The 18,707-nt window shown below is 34.9% G+C and overlaps 1 protein-coding gene across 7 annotated transcripts in view; it reads right to left on the minus strand.

The window, feature by feature from the left end:
* GPSM2 (G protein signaling modulator 2) overlaps window positions 1–18,707 on the minus strand; it is a 61,713-nt gene that overhangs the window by 40,121 nt on the left and 2,885 nt on the right. For 6 of the 7 annotated variants that reach the window (XM_049111018.1, XM_025417391.3, XM_049111020.1 and 3 more), the window contains exons 2-6: window positions 10,783–11,086; window positions 2,300–2,521; window positions 1,787–1,922; window positions 1,321–1,463; window positions 44–167 (exon numbers count right to left, since the gene is read on the minus strand). In XM_049111018.1, coding sequence (XP_048966975.1) covers window positions 44–167; window positions 1,321–1,463; window positions 1,787–1,922; window positions 2,300–2,521; window positions 10,783–10,838 — 681 coding nt within the window. In that variant the 5' untranslated portion in view covers window positions 10,839–11,086. The remainder of the gene's footprint in view (window positions 1–43; window positions 168–1,320; window positions 1,464–1,786; window positions 1,923–2,299; window positions 2,522–10,782; window positions 11,087–18,707) is intronic. The other variant, XM_049111019.1, reaches the window with a different exon arrangement.

Below are 18,707 nucleotides of genomic sequence, written 5' to 3' on the forward strand. Positions count from 1 at the left end.
CCTGATGGAAAAAATGATCTGGATCCAAAGCCTTGCACTGTACCTGCTCATGAGCTATAACTGCATCCCTGAAGTTGCCAAGGAGGTAATGTGTGTTTCCAAGATTTCCAAAGGCACGTCCTTGGGCTGCTCGATCACCCAAAGCAGTCACTAGTGATAGATTTTCCCTAAATGATAACAAAGTTGTGAAAAAATAAGTTTGAGGAAAAAATGTATTGGTTTGATTTACAAATCAAATTCTTTTTATCAAAAAAAATTAAACAAGCTTATAGCCATAATGTGCCACTTTTTAAAAAAGATTTATTTATTTATTTATTCATGATAGACGTAGATAGAGAGAGAGAGAGGCAGAGATGCAGGAGGAGGGAGAAGCAGGCTCCATGCCGGGAGCCCGACATGGGACTTGATCCCGGGACTCCAGGATCATGCCCTGGGCCAAAGGCAGGTGCTAAACCGCTGGGCCACCCAGGGATCCCCACATTTTAAAGATATATCTATGAAAGGGGTGGCTGCAGGGCTCAGCTGGTTGAGCATCTGACTTTTGATTTCAGCACAGGTCATGATCTCAGGGTCCTGAGATTGAGTTCCATGGCTGGCTCCACACTCAGCAGGGAGTCTGCTTGAGATTCTCTTGCCCTCTCCCTGCCCCTCCTGCCGACTGCATGCACACAAGTACTCTAAATAAATAAATAAAATCTTAAAAATAAAAAGATATATCTATGATGGAGGGTGATTATAGTAAATAACTGGGAATACTTTACTGAACAATTAAGGCAGGCTCTGTTCAAAGTCAAGAACAGAGTCAGTCTTGGAACCCTTACATGTAAGAAGTTCTATGAAATCCTGGTAAGAGACTAAATTTACTTCACATAACTTAGGCTAATGATTGATATTTCTTGTTTCTGCCACTAAGTGGCACTAGTTAACAGTTTAAAGGAAAGCTTTCCAGGGGAGATTACTACTAACCTAACACTATAACATTTAGCAGCTATTTGATGGTTTATTTTTATTTGCTAGTCCATAATTCTTTTCTTTTTTTAAAAATATTTTATTTATTCATGAGAGATACAGAGATAGAGGCAGAGACACAGGCAGAGAGAGAAGCAGGCTCCATGCAGGGAGCCTGATGTGGGACTCAATCCTGGGACTCCAGGATCACACCCTGGGCCGAAGGCAGGCTCTCAACTGCTGAGCCACCCAGGCCATCCCTAGTCCATAATTCTAAAACCTTTGCGAAACTTAAAAATGTATTATTGGATAAAGAATGTAGGATAGATCCAAGGCTTAGGTGGGCCACGTGAATGTATCAGTGCTACTTACTCATAATAATCCACAGCTGCCTGCAGGGCATTTCTCACTTCTTCTGGAAATTCTCCTATGTCCTGAGGACCAGGGCAACCAAAACTTTTCCCTTTGGCATGATACACATTTCCAAGATTGTAAAGTGCTCTTGCTTCTCCCACCTAGATGAAGATATCAGCAGAATTTACATTTTGAAATCAGAAGCCAGGCATTCTAATGCTGATCATGTATTTATTTATAATATCCTTGATGATTAAGAGAAAGAAACATTTACATTGGCCATCCACACAGAACCAAATGATTACTTATGAAAGAAGAATGTGTTATTATTTTTTCTCTGGTATTTTAAATTTTTTATTTTTTTTCTTTTATTTTTCTATGAATTTTTTGTATTAACTTTTAGTAAACTACAGATTAAATAGAATTAAAACACAAAGCAAGTTCAATGAAAACATTTGGCCTGCCATCCAATGTTCCTTATTACCTTGTCATTAAGCTCTCTAGAAATATCTAGATGTCGCTGACAACAAACTACAGCTTCATCAAAATTCCCAAGAACTTTTAAAGTGTTTCCCAGATTACCACTAGCTTTGGCTTCCCCCAGCTGGTCTCCAATAGTCCTGGGGAAAAAAAAAAAAAAAAAAAAAGCAAGTGGTGTTAAAAATAAAGCATCCAGAGTACAGTTTTTCCCAGAAGACAACTGACATCCTTTAGGAAAGAAGGACCCATTAGCTACTTTAAATAAAAATTTAAAACTGACATTTCTATATTTAAATTTAATTAATTTTCATTCATTTAATTAAACTCTAAGGTCATTTCACTACCATTAATTCATTTAATTAAACAGTGATCAGCCTAAAGATTAGTTTTAAAATGCAATGCTATGAATGAGAGCTCACTAAAATGTATTAAGTTCGTTTTTTTAATTGAATGAAAATATTTTTAAGGGATATTTAGGGAGAAGGAATTAAAATTCTTTAATTCTTAAATTAATTACCTTGCAAGAGTTAAATCATGATGATGGTATTCCAATGCTTTGGCATAATCATGCAGATAGAAATAAGCATTGCCCAGCTGGCTGTAAATAGCACTAAGTGTTTTTAGGTCTTCAGTTCCAACTTGAACTGCAGCTTCAAAGAATGACACACCAGCACGGCAGTCTCCTGATTTACACAGACGTTCCCCTTCCAAGGCCAGTTCTAGGCAAGAAGCTTCCATTCTATAATATTATATAGGACAGACATTTACAACATTACATTATAACTATACCACAGTATTTTTAACTTCAGGTAATATAATTTTAATGCTGACTGTGCCTACTTGCTCAGAAAAGCTGCCTCTATATTTGAAGTAGATATACATTATTGATAAAACAGTAAACTATTATTTATAGTATGGGCTAATTTGCCTAATCAAATATCTGAGCCTCTGAGGTCTTTCATAAAGGGTAGCTAAATCTCTCTATATGGAGCCCATTTTAAATGGCCCATCCAGAGCAACCCAGTTTACCAATGAGAGAACCTAAAGTATGTTTCCTAAAGTACTCTGAGTCTTACGAACTTCCTGAGAGTCTGGGGAGAAAATGGGTAGCTGGGGAAGGTGAAGTCCTATAATACATACCCTTCTCTATCCACATATCTAAATGATCTACTCATCTGTCCATCAACCCCTCCTACAAACATCCACACCTCTTACTCTCTCATACACCCATACACACATTCCTGTTCTCACCACCACACGATCATCTATACCTCAGAAAAAAGGAGGAGCAAAATATTTTCATCTATAAGGCATACCTCCATAAGAGAACTAGGTGTCAAGAAACTTCAGGTTAGAAAGGAATAATTTCAAGATTTACAGAAATTTGGGGCAGCCTGGATGGCTCAGTGGTTTAGCCCCTGCCTTTGGCATGATCTTGGGGTCTTGGGATCAAGTCTCACGTTGGGCTCCCTGCATGGAGCCTCCCTCTACCTGTGTCTCTACCTCTCTCTCTCTGTTTCTCATGAATAAATAAATAAAATCTTAAAAAAAAAAAAAAAGATTTACAGAAAGTCTAATCCTGTAAGTCTGTCACTGGATTTTTAAAAACCAGAAGAATTAGGTACTGTAAATCTAGGTAGGAGAAAAACCACTGATACTTCCTTCAGGTTTTAATACTAGACTTTAGTGGGGGCCTTTTGCCAAACTTACCACTGTGTTTCTTCAACATTTTTATGATTTCTGCAATGTCTATGTATTACCTAATCATTCACTTAAATGTTTCTATAATTTGTAAAATTTCTTTGAAATTGGCACATGTCCTTACAAAAAAAAAAAGAAAAATCTAGCTTCATCCAAAGCAGTATCATGAAACTGTTTGATGTAATACTTATGTTTATTTTTTAATGCACATTAAAACAATATGTAGTATTAGAATAAAAAAGTTAAATTACCATATTACCCTTTAGAAAACCCTGGTTGAGCTCATCAAGCATTTTAATTTTGTGAGCAGCATGAATTTACTCCTTAGTAGAATTAGCTTTGAGCATCTCTAACAGAGCAGTGATTCTTTTTTTTTCTTTTTAAGATTTTATTTAACAGAGAAAGTGGCTGCCAGAGAGCACAAGCAGGAGGAATAGCAAAGGGAAAGGGAAAAAGCAGGCCCCCCACTGAGCAGGGAGTCTGATCCCAGGATTCTGAGATCAGGACCTGAGCTGAAGGGAGACGCCTAACTGACTGAGCCACTGAGACGCCCCTGGAGAGTGATTCTTCATCCTGGTTATACAACAGCAGAGCTTATGTGGAGTGTTTTTTAAAATTCTCAATGTGGGGGACCTGGGTGGCGTGGTCAACTTGGGTTCGGTTGGTTTCGGCTCAGGTGGTGATCTCAGGGTTGTGAGATCAAACTCCGTGTCAGGCTCCATGCTCAGCATGGAATCTGCCTGAGACTTCCTCTCCCTCTCCCTCTGCCCTTCCTCCACCACTCTCTCTATATAATAAATAAATAAATATAAACAAACAAACAAACAAATAAATAAATCTCTCAATGCCGGGACCCTCTCTGGGTAGGAGGTCTGGCTCGCAGTATTTTTTTTTTTAAATACCTCCAGGTAATTCCAACATTGTATGCCAGAATTGAGAATCACTGCTTTAACAGAAAATGTGATTTAAACCACCACTCACCCTAAATTCATTCAAATATGATTATACTTTTGTATTTATGGTAGCAGGTCAAGTAACATGTTTCTTCTTCAGATGCTTTCTTTTGGCTTATAAAATGTCAAGGCTCCTTAAAGCCATAAATTAAAATGGAATTGCAAAAGTGGAAAAGAAATCTGATAAACCTAAAGAGAAGTCTGGACTAAGATTAACAGAGCTAATTGCAAAGGTTCAAAGTAGATTCAGTTCGAAATAAACAGGTTTATTTAGTCATTTCTGATAGGTAATTTTCAAGTTTTACATGCAGGTATTTTTTTTTTTATAATTCAAGTAATGCTGCCAAAGGATACTGTCCGTTCACAGTCAGACTAGTGATTTTACCCTCACTTTATGAATCTAGGCAAAATGATGCAAGTAAACCTCTAACATCTTGCTTAAACAGTAGACCAAGTCAATTAGATACAAAGAACAACTTAAGTACATGGAAAAATTAATTGGTTAAATCAGAAAGAGGAAATTGCTACATTTATATTTATGTCATTTCAAATTAATAAAACCAATTTTTGTCTTTCACAAGTGAAAACTGCCATTTAGGACTGTATTTTTTTAAAATTAGAGACTTCATAAAGAAAAAGATTATTTTTGTTTAAAGTTTCATGAGGTTACTGGTACATTCTGTGTGTGAAGAGAAACAAGGCAGCAAAAGACTATTTGGTAAATATGTGATTTTATTGAAGAGTTCTTCTACTACATAAGCTACTGAAACTAGCTGTCTTTATTTGTCTGAATACCAAAACCACTGGACTTTCAAAATTACCATAGGAAAAAAAAAACAAAAAAAAAACAAAATTACCATAGGAAAAAAATTGGAAAAGGTATTTTTACATATAAAATATATTACCTTTTTTATTTAAAAATTTTTAATTTAAGCATGATTTCAATTATGGAAGTTATATACTGAGCAATTTCACTGCTAGTTATTAAAGCTGTATGTACACAAATTCATATAGATATGTGAAAGGATGTTCACAGCAGCAAACAAACAAAAAAAAATAACCCACACAATTTAAATGTCCATCAATAGAGTATTAAAGAAAATTGCATGCCACTGTACAATGGAATACTAATGATAATAATCATTGAGTATTCACTGAGGGAGAGGGAGAGAAATAGTTACACACAGCAGCACCATCTGTTCAGGACAGGCAGCTGGATGGCGAGGAAGTCAGAGATAAGCCAGAACAGGCTATTAAGATATAAGACATGTAAAAATTGGAAATATACAACATGTTTGCTATATCCATATAATCCAAAGAAATGTTTTCTTCAAAAAAATATCTTCACCACAAATATTTGACTTTCTGAATTAAACTTATATCAAACCAAATGCTGTATATAATATTAATTTAGCTACAGATTGAATGGTGTCATAACAGCTACTAATTTTTAAAAAGTCATTTTAGATAATTTTCATTAGAAAGAGTGACGGCAAATTGGAACCCTACTGGCTACTGAGCGGTCTCTGAAGTCCATGAAGTAAGAACGCCTGTAAGGGAAACTACCTTAGAAAAGATATTTCAGTAACTAATTCCCAAAACAAAGTCCCAAATTCTCTAGTTTATGATTAATTCTGAGAAATACTGTGGCTCTGGTATAGTTTCATTAGAAAATAAGTCAATATTCTGACAAAATCTCCCAACACCTCAATCAAATATATCTAATTGCAAAATAGTCAAGGCAGGTTGGCTTATAAATTTTTTAGAAGATCATTAAATAGTAAGAGAGAAAGTAATTTCATAGCCTCTTTGTCTCTATGAGAGATTAGAATTACTTCATTTGTTTACCAGCTGGGTTGGAAACAAAGAACATAACCAGAGTAGAAAATAAACTGGGAAAATATCTCTATCAACATATAACCCACACACCTGGTTTCTTTTATTCTCCCTAATGGCCTATCTAGTTATATAATCAAAGAAGTACACTCCTAATAACTATAAATAAACACAGTACTACTATCCTTAACTGAAATGCTGTTTTTGCTAATAGACCATTATAGCTAGAATTTCTTTTTCTTTTGCACAAACTCATGTCATTTCAATTTGATTTTTGTATTTTATTATTATTTACTTTTCTTCCACACTAGATTTTTCCCTTTACCTCCTTAATTTTGGTTTCTTGTATTCACTGCATACCAATGAAAGCAAAAAAGGATTAAAACCTCAATGCTAACATCATTTTAAAAGATTTACTACAGATTATGTAGTAATCTGTAGTAAATTTGATCCTCCCCTCAAAGGGTTTACATACTATTCAAGAATAAACAATGGAACTGAGAACTCCAGATTCAAAACAAGAGTGCTCTGCATTTTCTCCATTTTGCTGTCTTCTGTGGCTGTCAAATCTCTTTTTACAGACCTTAGCTCCCTCTACTTTCAGTGGGTTCTAATCTGGCATGGGTCTTTCCCATTATCAATCCTATCCCCCACAAACAATTTTTATCCACCTAATTTACCACATATATCTAGTTATTCTAGTTTACTTTGTGAGAGGGAAAGCCGTGTGAATTTATTTTTATTTAGATTTGAATTTTGATTGGTAACTTTGTTTTGTTTTTTGTTTTTTTAAGATTTCATTTATTTATTCATGAGAGACACAGAGAGAGGCAGAGACATAGGCAGAGGGAGAAGCAGGCTCCATGCAGGGAGCCTGATGTGGGACTCAATCCCAGAACCCCAGGATCATACCCTGAACCTAAGGCAGACGCTCAACCGCTGAGCCACCCAGGCATCCCCTGGTAACTTAGTTTTAAAAGTGATTTTACTACATATTATATCAAATTTAACACTCAATATAACCCTCTGAGATAGGAATTATTATAGAAGAGGAAAATGATGCTCAGATAGGTTGAATGACCTATTAAAATCATATGATTACAAAGATGAGAAAATGAAATCCTGTCTTTGTCACCAAATCCAATGCTATTTCCACCATTCTGCATTACCTCAAATTATTCTTCAGGAAAGAATATTAACAACTACATTTACCTAGCAAAATGAAGAATTCAACAACAAAATTGTATTCCTTTACAACTTATGTGCAATAGTCTAATTTTTACAATATGAAAGTACTGAAGTGTTTATTATTCATAGTAACAAGTATGAACAAAGACTTTTTAAAAGAAATATAAAACTAGAGGAACTAGTTTGATAATGAACCTGATATATCCATTTTTCAACATCAACAATACCAATATATACTATTACCAGTGTATTTTAGCTCTACTTCCATCCTCACTCTCCAACCCCAGATTTTTTTGAAGTACATTTCAGAAAGCATATTTCACTTGTAAATATTTTAGCATGTATCTCTAAAAGAGAGCAGTTTCAAAAAAATTTAATATTATGCCTAAAAAATTAATAATTATTATAAAATGAATCATATGCCATTTTAAAGTTTAGAAACTAATTTCACTTTACTATCAGTCTCCATTTCTCTCTACCTCCACAAATAGATCACAAAATATAGCATTCTGGTATCCATCAGGAGCTTCCTTAATGTCTGAAGGATTATTCCATTTCAAAATTACAAACTCAGTGTGCCACAGAAACTCCTCCAGGGATGACTGTTTGCCACAGTCATCATATGGAAAAGACCATATGGATACCACATTACATGCTACCTGTTTGCCACAATCAAAGAACCATATGGATACCACATAACATGCTACCTGTTTAATAGAGGAGAAGAATAATTTATACTAGGCCAGGACTCCTAACATAAAAGATACAAAATATTACCTGCAATTATATAACAATCCAGTCATTATTCAGAATGCTGATCTGAGAGCACTGATGTAGTCAGAGTTTGGCATATTCTTACTAAAAATAGTTACAGAGTTTAAAGTTCCTTTTGGTGAAGTCCTATACCAATATATAAACTATGTTTTATATAGTTTTGACCTATCAGGTTAAAAGGACAAATCTAAGACCCTCCTACAGGCAGAGGTAAAATCCACTCCTCCTTACCTGCTGCTCTTACAGTATTAAGGAGTATATCACTCTTAAAAATGTTTAGTAAGACAGATAAAATGTTACTAGACTTATCTGATAGTTATGTCCAATGGAATTACATGGACATTCCATCAAACATGTACTATGAGTCAGACAACATGCTAGGCATCGTGGCTGCCCTAAGGAAATTAATAGTCAAGGAAGGGAGTAGTCAAGGAGACAAACATATAAAGAAATACAATGAATTTTAATATAGTTGATGCAAAGGAAGAAATACGCAAAAGATGTTACGTGAGCACAGGGAGGGCACACAGTCAAACAATCACATTTAGAAATGGTTTCCAGGAGTAGATAATACAAGTCCTAGGGTACAACATGAGCAAAAGCACAGAGACATTGAACAGCAAGACATGTACAGGGAAGCAGAGCTCAAAGTACAACGTGAAGACTGGAGAAAGTAAGGACAAAGGAATATATAGAGGCTAGAAAATGGAAGATCTTGTATATATGATAAGCCTGGCTCTGCCCTACCGATGACAATGAGCCACCATAGCGATAAAGCAGAATTTGCACAGTTGGCTCTGTGTTTTTAGACTAAGCCCTCTAGCGGCAAATTAAAAACATGGATTCTAAAAGACAAGAATGGAGAATGGAGGGAGTCTACAGGGAAGATGATGGGGGCCTAAACTATACCAGTGATAGGGAGGATCCAGATGGATAGGTCAATCTGAGCAACATTTAGGAGGTAAAACTGGCAAGGCTTCACACTGGATACAGAGAGTAAGTGGGGAAGAAAAGCACATAAGATAACTTCCAGGTTTCTGGAACTATGCCCAAGAGAGTAGAGAGAGGGCCTTTAAAAGCTCATTTTAATTATGTTGAATATCTTCCATTTCTTCTATTCAAAACTTTTTTTTTTAAAGATTTTTATTTATTTATTTAGTCATGAGAGACACAGAGAGAGCTAGGCAGAGAAAGGCAGAGGGAGAAGCAGGCTCCATGCAGGGAACCCAATGCAGAACTTGATCTCAGGACCCCAGGATCATGACCTGAGCCAAAGGCAGACGCTCAACCACTGAGCCACCCAGGTGCCCCCTTCTTTTTTTAATAGAAATACCCTTATCTTACCTATATAGACTTCTGTGGTGGCACCTTGCCCTAACATGAATCATGTGCTCCAACAAATCTACTTCCTAAACATGTGTTAAAATATCTAAGATTTGGCAACCAACACCTTCAACTTATTAGAGATGCTGAATACTACTCGTTGCTGCAAGTTCTGATGTTTATTTAATATTAATTTATAACAGTTTTGATAAAGAATCTATTAGTATCAATTAGTATTCTAATCACCTTAGTAACAATCACATGCCTTTCATCCCAATATTTAGGTTTATGCTCATTTTACAGTTTAGTGCAATGACCAGAACTTCTAGAATAAATGTTAAATAATGATGCTAAGGGCAGCCCCGGTGGCGCAGCGGTTTAGCGCTGCCTGCAGCCCAAGGCATGATCCTGGAGACCCTGGATCGAGTCCCACATCAGGCTCTCTGCATGGAGTCTGCTTCTTCTGCCTGTGTCTCTGCCTCTCTCTCTCTCTCTGCATCTCTATGAATAAATAAATAAAAAATCTTAAAAAATTAGAAAAAGATAATGATGCTGATATCAATGCTTTGTTCCTTTTTTTTTTTTAAAGATTTTATTTATTTATTCATGAGAGACACACAGAGAGAGACAGAGACACAGGCAGAGGAAAAATCGATCCTAGGATCCTGGGATCACGACCTGAGCCAAAGGCAGATGCTCAATCAATGAGCCACCCAGGCGCCCCAATGCTTTGTTCCTAAATGTATACAAACGGCCATTAACATTTTATCACTAAATATTAAACTGGCTATTAGTTTATGTTTAGAAAGTATCCACCCATTTCAATGTTACTCACTTTTTAAAAAGCTTATTTATAAAAGATCACCATTAAAAACTGAAACACAAAAATTAGGTCATTCATCTGACATATTACAGTCCGTCTTTTACCCCAAACATTTAGAAATATATTTTTTATATTTGCATTACAACAGTTACAAAATATAAATTATCCATAAACTTTTCCATAAAACATTAATAAACTATAACACATAATTAGTTTTTACCACCATTTTCCTATAGAAAGGATATAAAAACTTACAACCACCACAACAAAAAGAAAATATCGTATACAGGAGATATTAAGGCTAGTTTATTTTGAATATATTCAAATTTAAATTTGAAATGATCAGAGCTACATACATGTTTATATAAGGATTAAAAGCTACCAAGAAAGCAGTAGTCTTACCTGTAACGAACATGAAAAGAATGGTCTTCCCTCATGCTTATCAAATTTTCCTCCATCGAGTCATATTATAAGTTGAGTAAAATTGAAATTATTTTATTTTGTGCCAATCCAGTTCTTTACAATGTAGAATTGTTGCAGAACATTGTCCAGTTAGTATATTAATGAGTTGGTGTTAATACATCCTAAGCTCCTGCTTCTTCTTTATTAATAATGAAAGGAGGTCAATGTCAGACAGCTTAAAGGTTCAAAATGTGTCCCAAATCCTTGCATCTCTGGCCCTTTCAGCAGCACTTCAGCAAAATTTCTGCAAAAGGAATACAAGATGCCTTGCTTGAAGTCCTATTTTCAAATAATAACCTAAAGTAATTCCAAGCTGTAGTACATAATCTCACAGCTAACTCCACAGACTGCTGTCATATCAATCACAGAAGAAAAACAGCAGAGGGCTTAACTGTCACCACAAAGCTTCTAAATAAGGATGTGAATACATTACATTTATTTGGGACCTGTACCTTATTTTTAAAATCGTTTTAAAATACAATAATTTATGTAATGTTTTCTATTATAAACCAATATAGAAGAATGTGTTAGGGTATCTAAAGAGAAAATTATTATTCTTTAAGCTTTTAAAAATTGCTATTATAAGAGGTAAAATGAGAATTCAGTAATGATTTGAACAAGCCAATTCCAAACTTTAAACTTATTCCTTCAAAGGTATCTGTGCTGATAATTAGGTTATACTTTGTATTCATTTGCTCTCAGTATATTCTATTCTTACTTTTCTTTTTAAAGATTTTATTTATTCATGACAGACAGAGAAAGAGAGAGAGAGAGAGAGAGGCAGAGACACAGGCAGAGGGAGAAGCAGGCTCCATGCAGGGAGCTCGACATGGGACTCGATCCTGGGACTCCAGGATCACGCCCGGGCTGAAGGCAGGCGCTAAACCGCTGAACTACCAGGGCTGCCCTTATTCTTACTTTTTAAGGTCTTTAAAATGTTTTTATTAATATTGAGTAGGTAAAAAAGAAATTTAGAAAATATGTGTATAGTAGAATGACACAACAAACATTTATATAACACCACCCAGTGTAAGATAAAAAACATTATCACTGCCTCTGAAGTCTCCTGGGTGCCTCAACCTAATCAATCACACCTTCCTTTCCCCTCTAAGGTAGTCTCTAAACTGAATTTTGTTCATTATTCCATTGCTAATTATGGTACAATCCATCGGCCTAAAAATTATATGATTTAGTGTTGTATGGCTTTGCTTAACATGATGTTTTCGAGATTCATCTCACTTGTTGCACATAGCTACAGTTTGCATATTTTCACTACTGTGTCATATCCCATTAAATACCAAGTATTTTTTATTCTGTTGATGGGCATTTGGATTGTAGTTTTTTGGATTTTTTTACTACTATTAAAAAAGTGATGGTATGAACATTGGTATTAATAACCTGCTAAAGAGAGAATGTGTGAATTAGAAGAATATCTGAAGAAATTATCCAGACCTTCACAAAGAGATAAGAGATGAAAAATACTAGAGCAGTTCAGAGAAAAGGAAGACAAAATGAGAGGCTCTGACAGAGGTCTGATTACAGTACTTGAAGGAAAACAGAAAAGTAAAAATATCTTCAGTGATAAAGAGAATTTTTCAGAAGTGAAGATGGACTTAAATTAGCAGACTGAAGCAGCACACACTAAGTCCTAAACAGGAAAAATGAAAATGAATCCCATACCCAGGTATATTACAAAGAAACTATAGGCCATCAGATATAAACTATAACTTCTAAGGTAACAGTTGAGAGAAACAAATAAGGTAAAATATATGTATGTGTGTATATAAATAAATAGATACAGTTTACACACACACACACACACACACACACACACACAATTATTAAGTCCTAGAATCTCAGTGTTATAAACAACCCTACAGGTCAGTTAGTCTAACATTTTACTACAGCATTCCCAGAAGGGTCCCAAACTGGCTAATCCTAATTTTGAATAGTCCTTTTAGAAATCTGTTCCATGCTTTGAGCAATCTTTCCATTTCTCCCATTTTTCCCTTCTGCTGCCATCCAATAAGCCTAATTCCTTTGCCATATAACCATCCTTTTAAATACTTCAGCTAAAACATAAACTAGACTCTAAATCACACACACCCACTACTTTGTTAATCAAGTACAGTTAGAGAGAGGTTAGTAAGGAACAGAACATAAAGGACCTGTGAGGAGGAGGAAGGTGGAAAGGACCAGCCTCAGGAATATCGACAAGCTTCCCAGGGCAAATGAGATTTTCATATTAATAACCAGTTTGACACATAAAAAACAGAAAACATCCCTTTATCTCTTCCCTTGTCCAACAAAGGAAGTAGTGTCTTAAGAAAGGCTGAAAAGATAGGGTAGCAGCTATTAATCCAACAAATCTTTTTCTATTACTCAGAATTCTATTGTGTCTCCTTCATAAATACAACACTATAAGGAGAATTAGTGTAGATATTAATAGCAGTACCTTCAAAGTACATCTAGATTATACAACAGCTAAACTGTCAACCGAAGGTCTTCCCCTACCCATGCCGAGGTTTAGGCTGTTATTTATAAAATGGGGTAGACGGTGAAATATTAAAATCAATTTAACTTTGAATTAAATTAAGTTACAATTTAACTGAAATATTTTTTCATCCAGATCATAATGAAATTCTAAATTTTACCAATCAATAAAAAATATGCTAACTCCATACTGATTAAAATGTAAATATGGAGTAAAATTAACAAATGTCTATCACTGGAGTTGTGAAATAACCTTACCTAAAACTGCGTAGAGAAACATTTTAAAAATAATTAAAACGAGCAAGAAGATATATTACTATCCACCATTACAATAAGGGCAATTTGTAATATGGTTTTACAGTTCTCAGAAGAAGTGTATCCCAAAAAGTCACTCTTACATTACAATCTCCATAACAAAGTAGCATTTCTTATAATTATTCACTGAACTAACAAGCGATTCTTGATCCAATGATTAATTCTGCAAGAATTCTCTAAACAATTCAGTAACCACTGTTCATTCATGTACCACATCACAGAGTTAACAAACCCAATTCATATTTAACATATAGTTTATATATTACCAGTGTAACACTAATAAAATCTGCAATAAATATTAAATTATGTTTGCTAGGATAAGAAAATTTAACAAGACCAGGAAATGGAAGTTATAGGTTTGAAAGAACGTTAAGAGGTCATCAAATTAAAAAAAAAAAAAAAAAAAAAGGAGGTCATCAAATTTAATCTCCAATCTCCATTAACACTTATAACTAGTAATTTACAAGGAAATATATGTCCTTAATAACACCTTCCAAGTTTTAAAAAACAGTGCTCCCAAAACCTCACTGCTAACAAAAACTCTCAGCATCTTTCGGTCTAATCACAGAGAAATAAGGAGAAAGAAGTAATTTTTTTCAACATGCTAGAAACTGATAAAAGCATATAGAAAAATAAAGTGGTATATCACTAACTGCCTCACATTTAATTACCTGATTAGGAAGTCAAAATAGGTGGACTAGGCACTGTCCAAGGTATGGAATCAGAGTAAATAAATCCTAGCCTTGCTTTACTCCACTGGCAGTAAAATATTTGCAAACTAAGTGATGGTAGATACACAGTTACATGTAAATCTTTTGTCTTTTCAATTTATCCAAACTATCCAAATTAAGTGCCAATAATCTCTGGTCTTATTCTTTAAGTATCTCCATAAACTGGCAACACTCATCACACAATAAATATAACTTACTTTTCTTGTGTATAGATTAGATGATCTAAATTCTTTAAGCTTTTCTTATCTTAATAATTCCCTTTAAGGTACAACAAATTCCCCAAATCCCTTTCAGTTGTAGTGTTTCAAGTCAGATACAATAGCCCTTTATCAATGTGAGCAGGGATAAATATGGAGGAAGAATCAAGAACATATTTTAAATGAAGATCTTTTATATTAGAGTAGAGGTTATAACAACAAATACACATTGTAGTAATAATGGGAGTCATAAAGAAGGATGCCACAACAAAGTCCAACAGGGAGAAAAGTTCGGAGCTTGGTTTTAGTGTGGCAGGTGTTAAGGAGCCAACTAAAAGCAAGAAAAATTATTTTGATATCAGAGTATATAACTGATGTCGGAAATTAGTGCTTGAAGCAAGGGAAATCAGACTCAAAAATGGCAGGGTCCTTAAGTAAGGAGTTTCTTTAGAAACTCTAGCTAGGAGTTTCTAAAGAAAAATGAAAAACAACACCCACTCACTAGATGTGAGAGGCAAAGGTCAAGCAGTTAACAGAGAACTTAAAAGATTTCCAATTTTCAAGATAGATGGAACAGCAGTAGTACACAGTGACCGACAAACTGGATTGCAAGAGGGATAATTCCAAGAGGAGAGGGATCCCTGGGTGGCGCAGTGGTTTAGCGCCTGCCTTTGGCCCAGGGTGCGATCCTGGAGACCCAGGATCGAATCCCACGTCAGGCTCCCTATATGGAGCCTGCTTCTCCCTCTGCCTATGTCTCTGCCTCTCTCTCTCTGTGGGTGTGACTATCATGAAAAAATAAATAAAATTAAAAAAAAATTCCAAGAGGAGAAAATAAAGCTATTCCTTCAAATGGGAAAAAGCAGAATCCTTCTATTAAACTTGTACTTGGTAAAGTGCTATATTCACAAATAATAGCTGAAAAAAATAAAGATATCAGACTTGAGATCATTTGAAATCATATAAAATTTGATAAGTGGGAAAGAATCTGAGGGGTAAAAAAAAAAAAGTAGAATTGAGTGACTGACATTTCTCAATTTTTGTGCATCTTTAAATTAAAATTTTCTTATAGTACCAATAAGTCAGTGGCAAAATTAAGAAACAAGTACAATGAAAGAAAAAATTAAAGCAATGCATGACAGTTTTGATCTTTTCAACATACTCAATCTCTAAACCAGTAATATAACCAAATTTTTACATAATACTCTGAACTAAAGATAGATCAAGCCTATGTATGTGTGTGTGTATATCCATGAATACTCACGTATAATGCTGAACATGAAGTTAGTATCCTCTAACAACTGTCATACATAGCAAATGTAAATTACTTTCCATAGTCCCAAAATAATAAAATAAACAATCATAGTGCTTAGTTAAGCAGATTATTCTATTCTCTATCATTCTGGAGAAATGCAAATTTACCAAGTTATGCTATAAAAACTGTATGAATAGGCAACCCGGGTGGCTCAGCGGTTTAGCGCCGCCTTGGGCCCAAGGCCTGATCCTGGAGACCTGGGATCCAGTCCCCTGTCAGGCTCCCTGCATGGAGCCTGCTTCTCCCTCTGCCTGTGTCTCTGCCTCTCTCTCTGTGTATCTCTCATGAATAAATAAATTAATTAATTTTTAAAAACTGTATAAATAAAGTTTTCCTTAAGCAAATATATAATCCTAAATTATGTACTCCAATTAAGGTTAAGTCTTAATTTATTGCTAATCTTTATGTGTGCAACAATCAAAGGTTAGTCTGTGAGATGTTAGGCCAGGTATGTTTAGAAAAGAAGCATAACTGTGAAACTGCTAACTAAAACACATATTTTATTATAGAAACTTTCTAATAAGCTGTCTGTGACTATTAGCTAAATAGAATAAAATTCAAAGAATAGATTAATGGTTCTAGATTCCAATAAATCTATATCTTAAAAGTATACCACCAGTCAGAAGGGTTTCCAAGTGTATTTGAAATTAATTCTCAAAGGCCAATATGAAAGATATCAAATACATACAAACTAAAGATACTATTAATTTCAAACTCTCATTTTTATTCTTGGCAGATTAAAAAAAATTCAGATCTAGAGCCATGGCCTTTAGAAATGTCAAAACAACAAATGCAACCACTTCAGAGTAGTATGATCCAAACAATTTTAGCAATATACAAGAAAAATTCCTTTTCATGTTTTCAGTTTATACATAAAAGCTTACCACTCTAAACTAAATATGCATGAACTTTTTTTCTTTTGTTTTAATATTTATTTATTTTATTTATTTATGATAGAGAGAGAGAGAGAAAGAGAGGGGCAGAGACACAGGCAGAGGGAAAAAGCAGGCTCCGATGCGGGACTCGATCCCAGGACTCCAGGATCGCGCCCTGGGCCAAAGGCAGGCACCAAACCACTGAGCCACTCAGGGATCCCCGAACTTCTTTTTTTGATGAGAAACATTTATATTTAAGGACTCCAATGAACTATGCTTCCTGAATAACCAGATACAAATAAACCATATATGAAAATTCAAATTAGATAAATACTAAAACAAAATGTAATCTAGAAGAAGAAAAAGATTTGAATATTTCAAGCCTTCACTGTTGTTATACAGTGAGAAAGGATCAGTATGAGTCTACTTATATAAGAAATGCTGAATGTAGGTCACCAGTAGTTTCCAAAAGTCTCTACACAAAGTACTATGGATATAATAATTATTGCATGAACTCTTAGTGTCTTTGGTTTGGCAGCCCATGATAAAGAAGATTTTTCATAGGGGGAGGTGTGTGTTATAAACAAGAGAGGGGCTCTATTTTTAGGTTATACATGGAGTGAATTTGAATTATGCCAGTGACTACACTAATCACCAAAACTTTTGTTTTGTAATTATAATCCTCCATGATTATAATTCAAGAGGATGAAGCAGTTGCTTAAAAATTTCAAGGAGAAAAGGGAGATTGCTTTTATGTAACATCCCTAATCTTGGTTTCCTTTTTCCCTACAAAGCAGTTATCAAAAGTCCTGCTCCAACAAATTACTATTTTTTTTCAGTAGGCGCTACACCCAATGTGGGACTCAAACTTACAACCCCGAAATCAAATCACATGCTCTACCAACTGAGCCAGCCATGTACCCCAAGATTACTTATGTATATTTACAAATATGAATGTAAACATAAATATATTTACAAATATAAATAAGTAATCAGTGACTCAGTTGGTTAAGCATCCGACTCTTGGTCTCAGCTCAAGTCTTAATCTCAGGGTCATAATTCAAACCCTGCACTGGGCTCCATACTGGGCACGGAGAGAGTGAGTGAGTGAATGTATGTGTGTGTGTGTGTTTGTGTGTGTGTGTTCAACTAAATGAGTGTGTTTATTAGAATAAAATTAGTACTTTTCTCCATTACTTAGTTTTATTTCTCATCAAACCGAAGCCTAGAGTTTAAAAATAATGTTAATTTTCTTCCCTATAAAATGTTAATGGATACGTGTTGTTTTTTTTTAAAGGATTATTTATTTATTTATTCATGAGAGACAGAGAGAGAAAGAGACAGAGAGACAGACAGAGGAAGAAGCAGGCTCCATGCAGGGAGCCCAACATGGGACTCAATCCCAGGGCTCCAGGATCACACCCTGGCCTAAAGGCGGCGCTAAACCACTGAGGCAGTCAGGCTGCCCTAGATACAGATTTTCAATCCATTAGTAAAATTAATAACCTTTTGAAAGAGTTTCAGTTACACTTGTGTAAGAAATATGATTTGTAGTTGATTGTTATAAACACATAAAAACGGATACTTAGAAGTATTACAATACCAAAGTTATAAAAGACCTATTAATGTTTAAAAAAAAAAGACATTCTACATTTTCATCAATCCCAATTACATTTTCAGTGCTTTCCAAATGACTATTCAGGTTACAAAACCAGGAGACCACAAGAGTATGTCTGCAATCCAAAAAGACTGAGGATTCAAACCAAGCCCAATTTCTACCAAAAACACCCCAACCTCTGAATGTATATATATTAGTACTTGCCCCTTCTGATCTATAATCTTTTTGTTAATAAATATGTAGAAGTTTATGGGTTTTTCTTTTTTAGGGCCTATGTACATTATTGGACAAACATGATGCAATTAATAGGGGCTCAAAGAA

Source organism: Canis lupus, chromosome 6 (assembly GCF_003254725.2).
Source record: "Canis lupus dingo isolate Sandy chromosome 6, ASM325472v2, whole genome shotgun sequence".
NCBI classification, from domain to species: domain Eukaryota; kingdom Metazoa; phylum Chordata; class Mammalia; order Carnivora; family Canidae; genus Canis; species Canis lupus.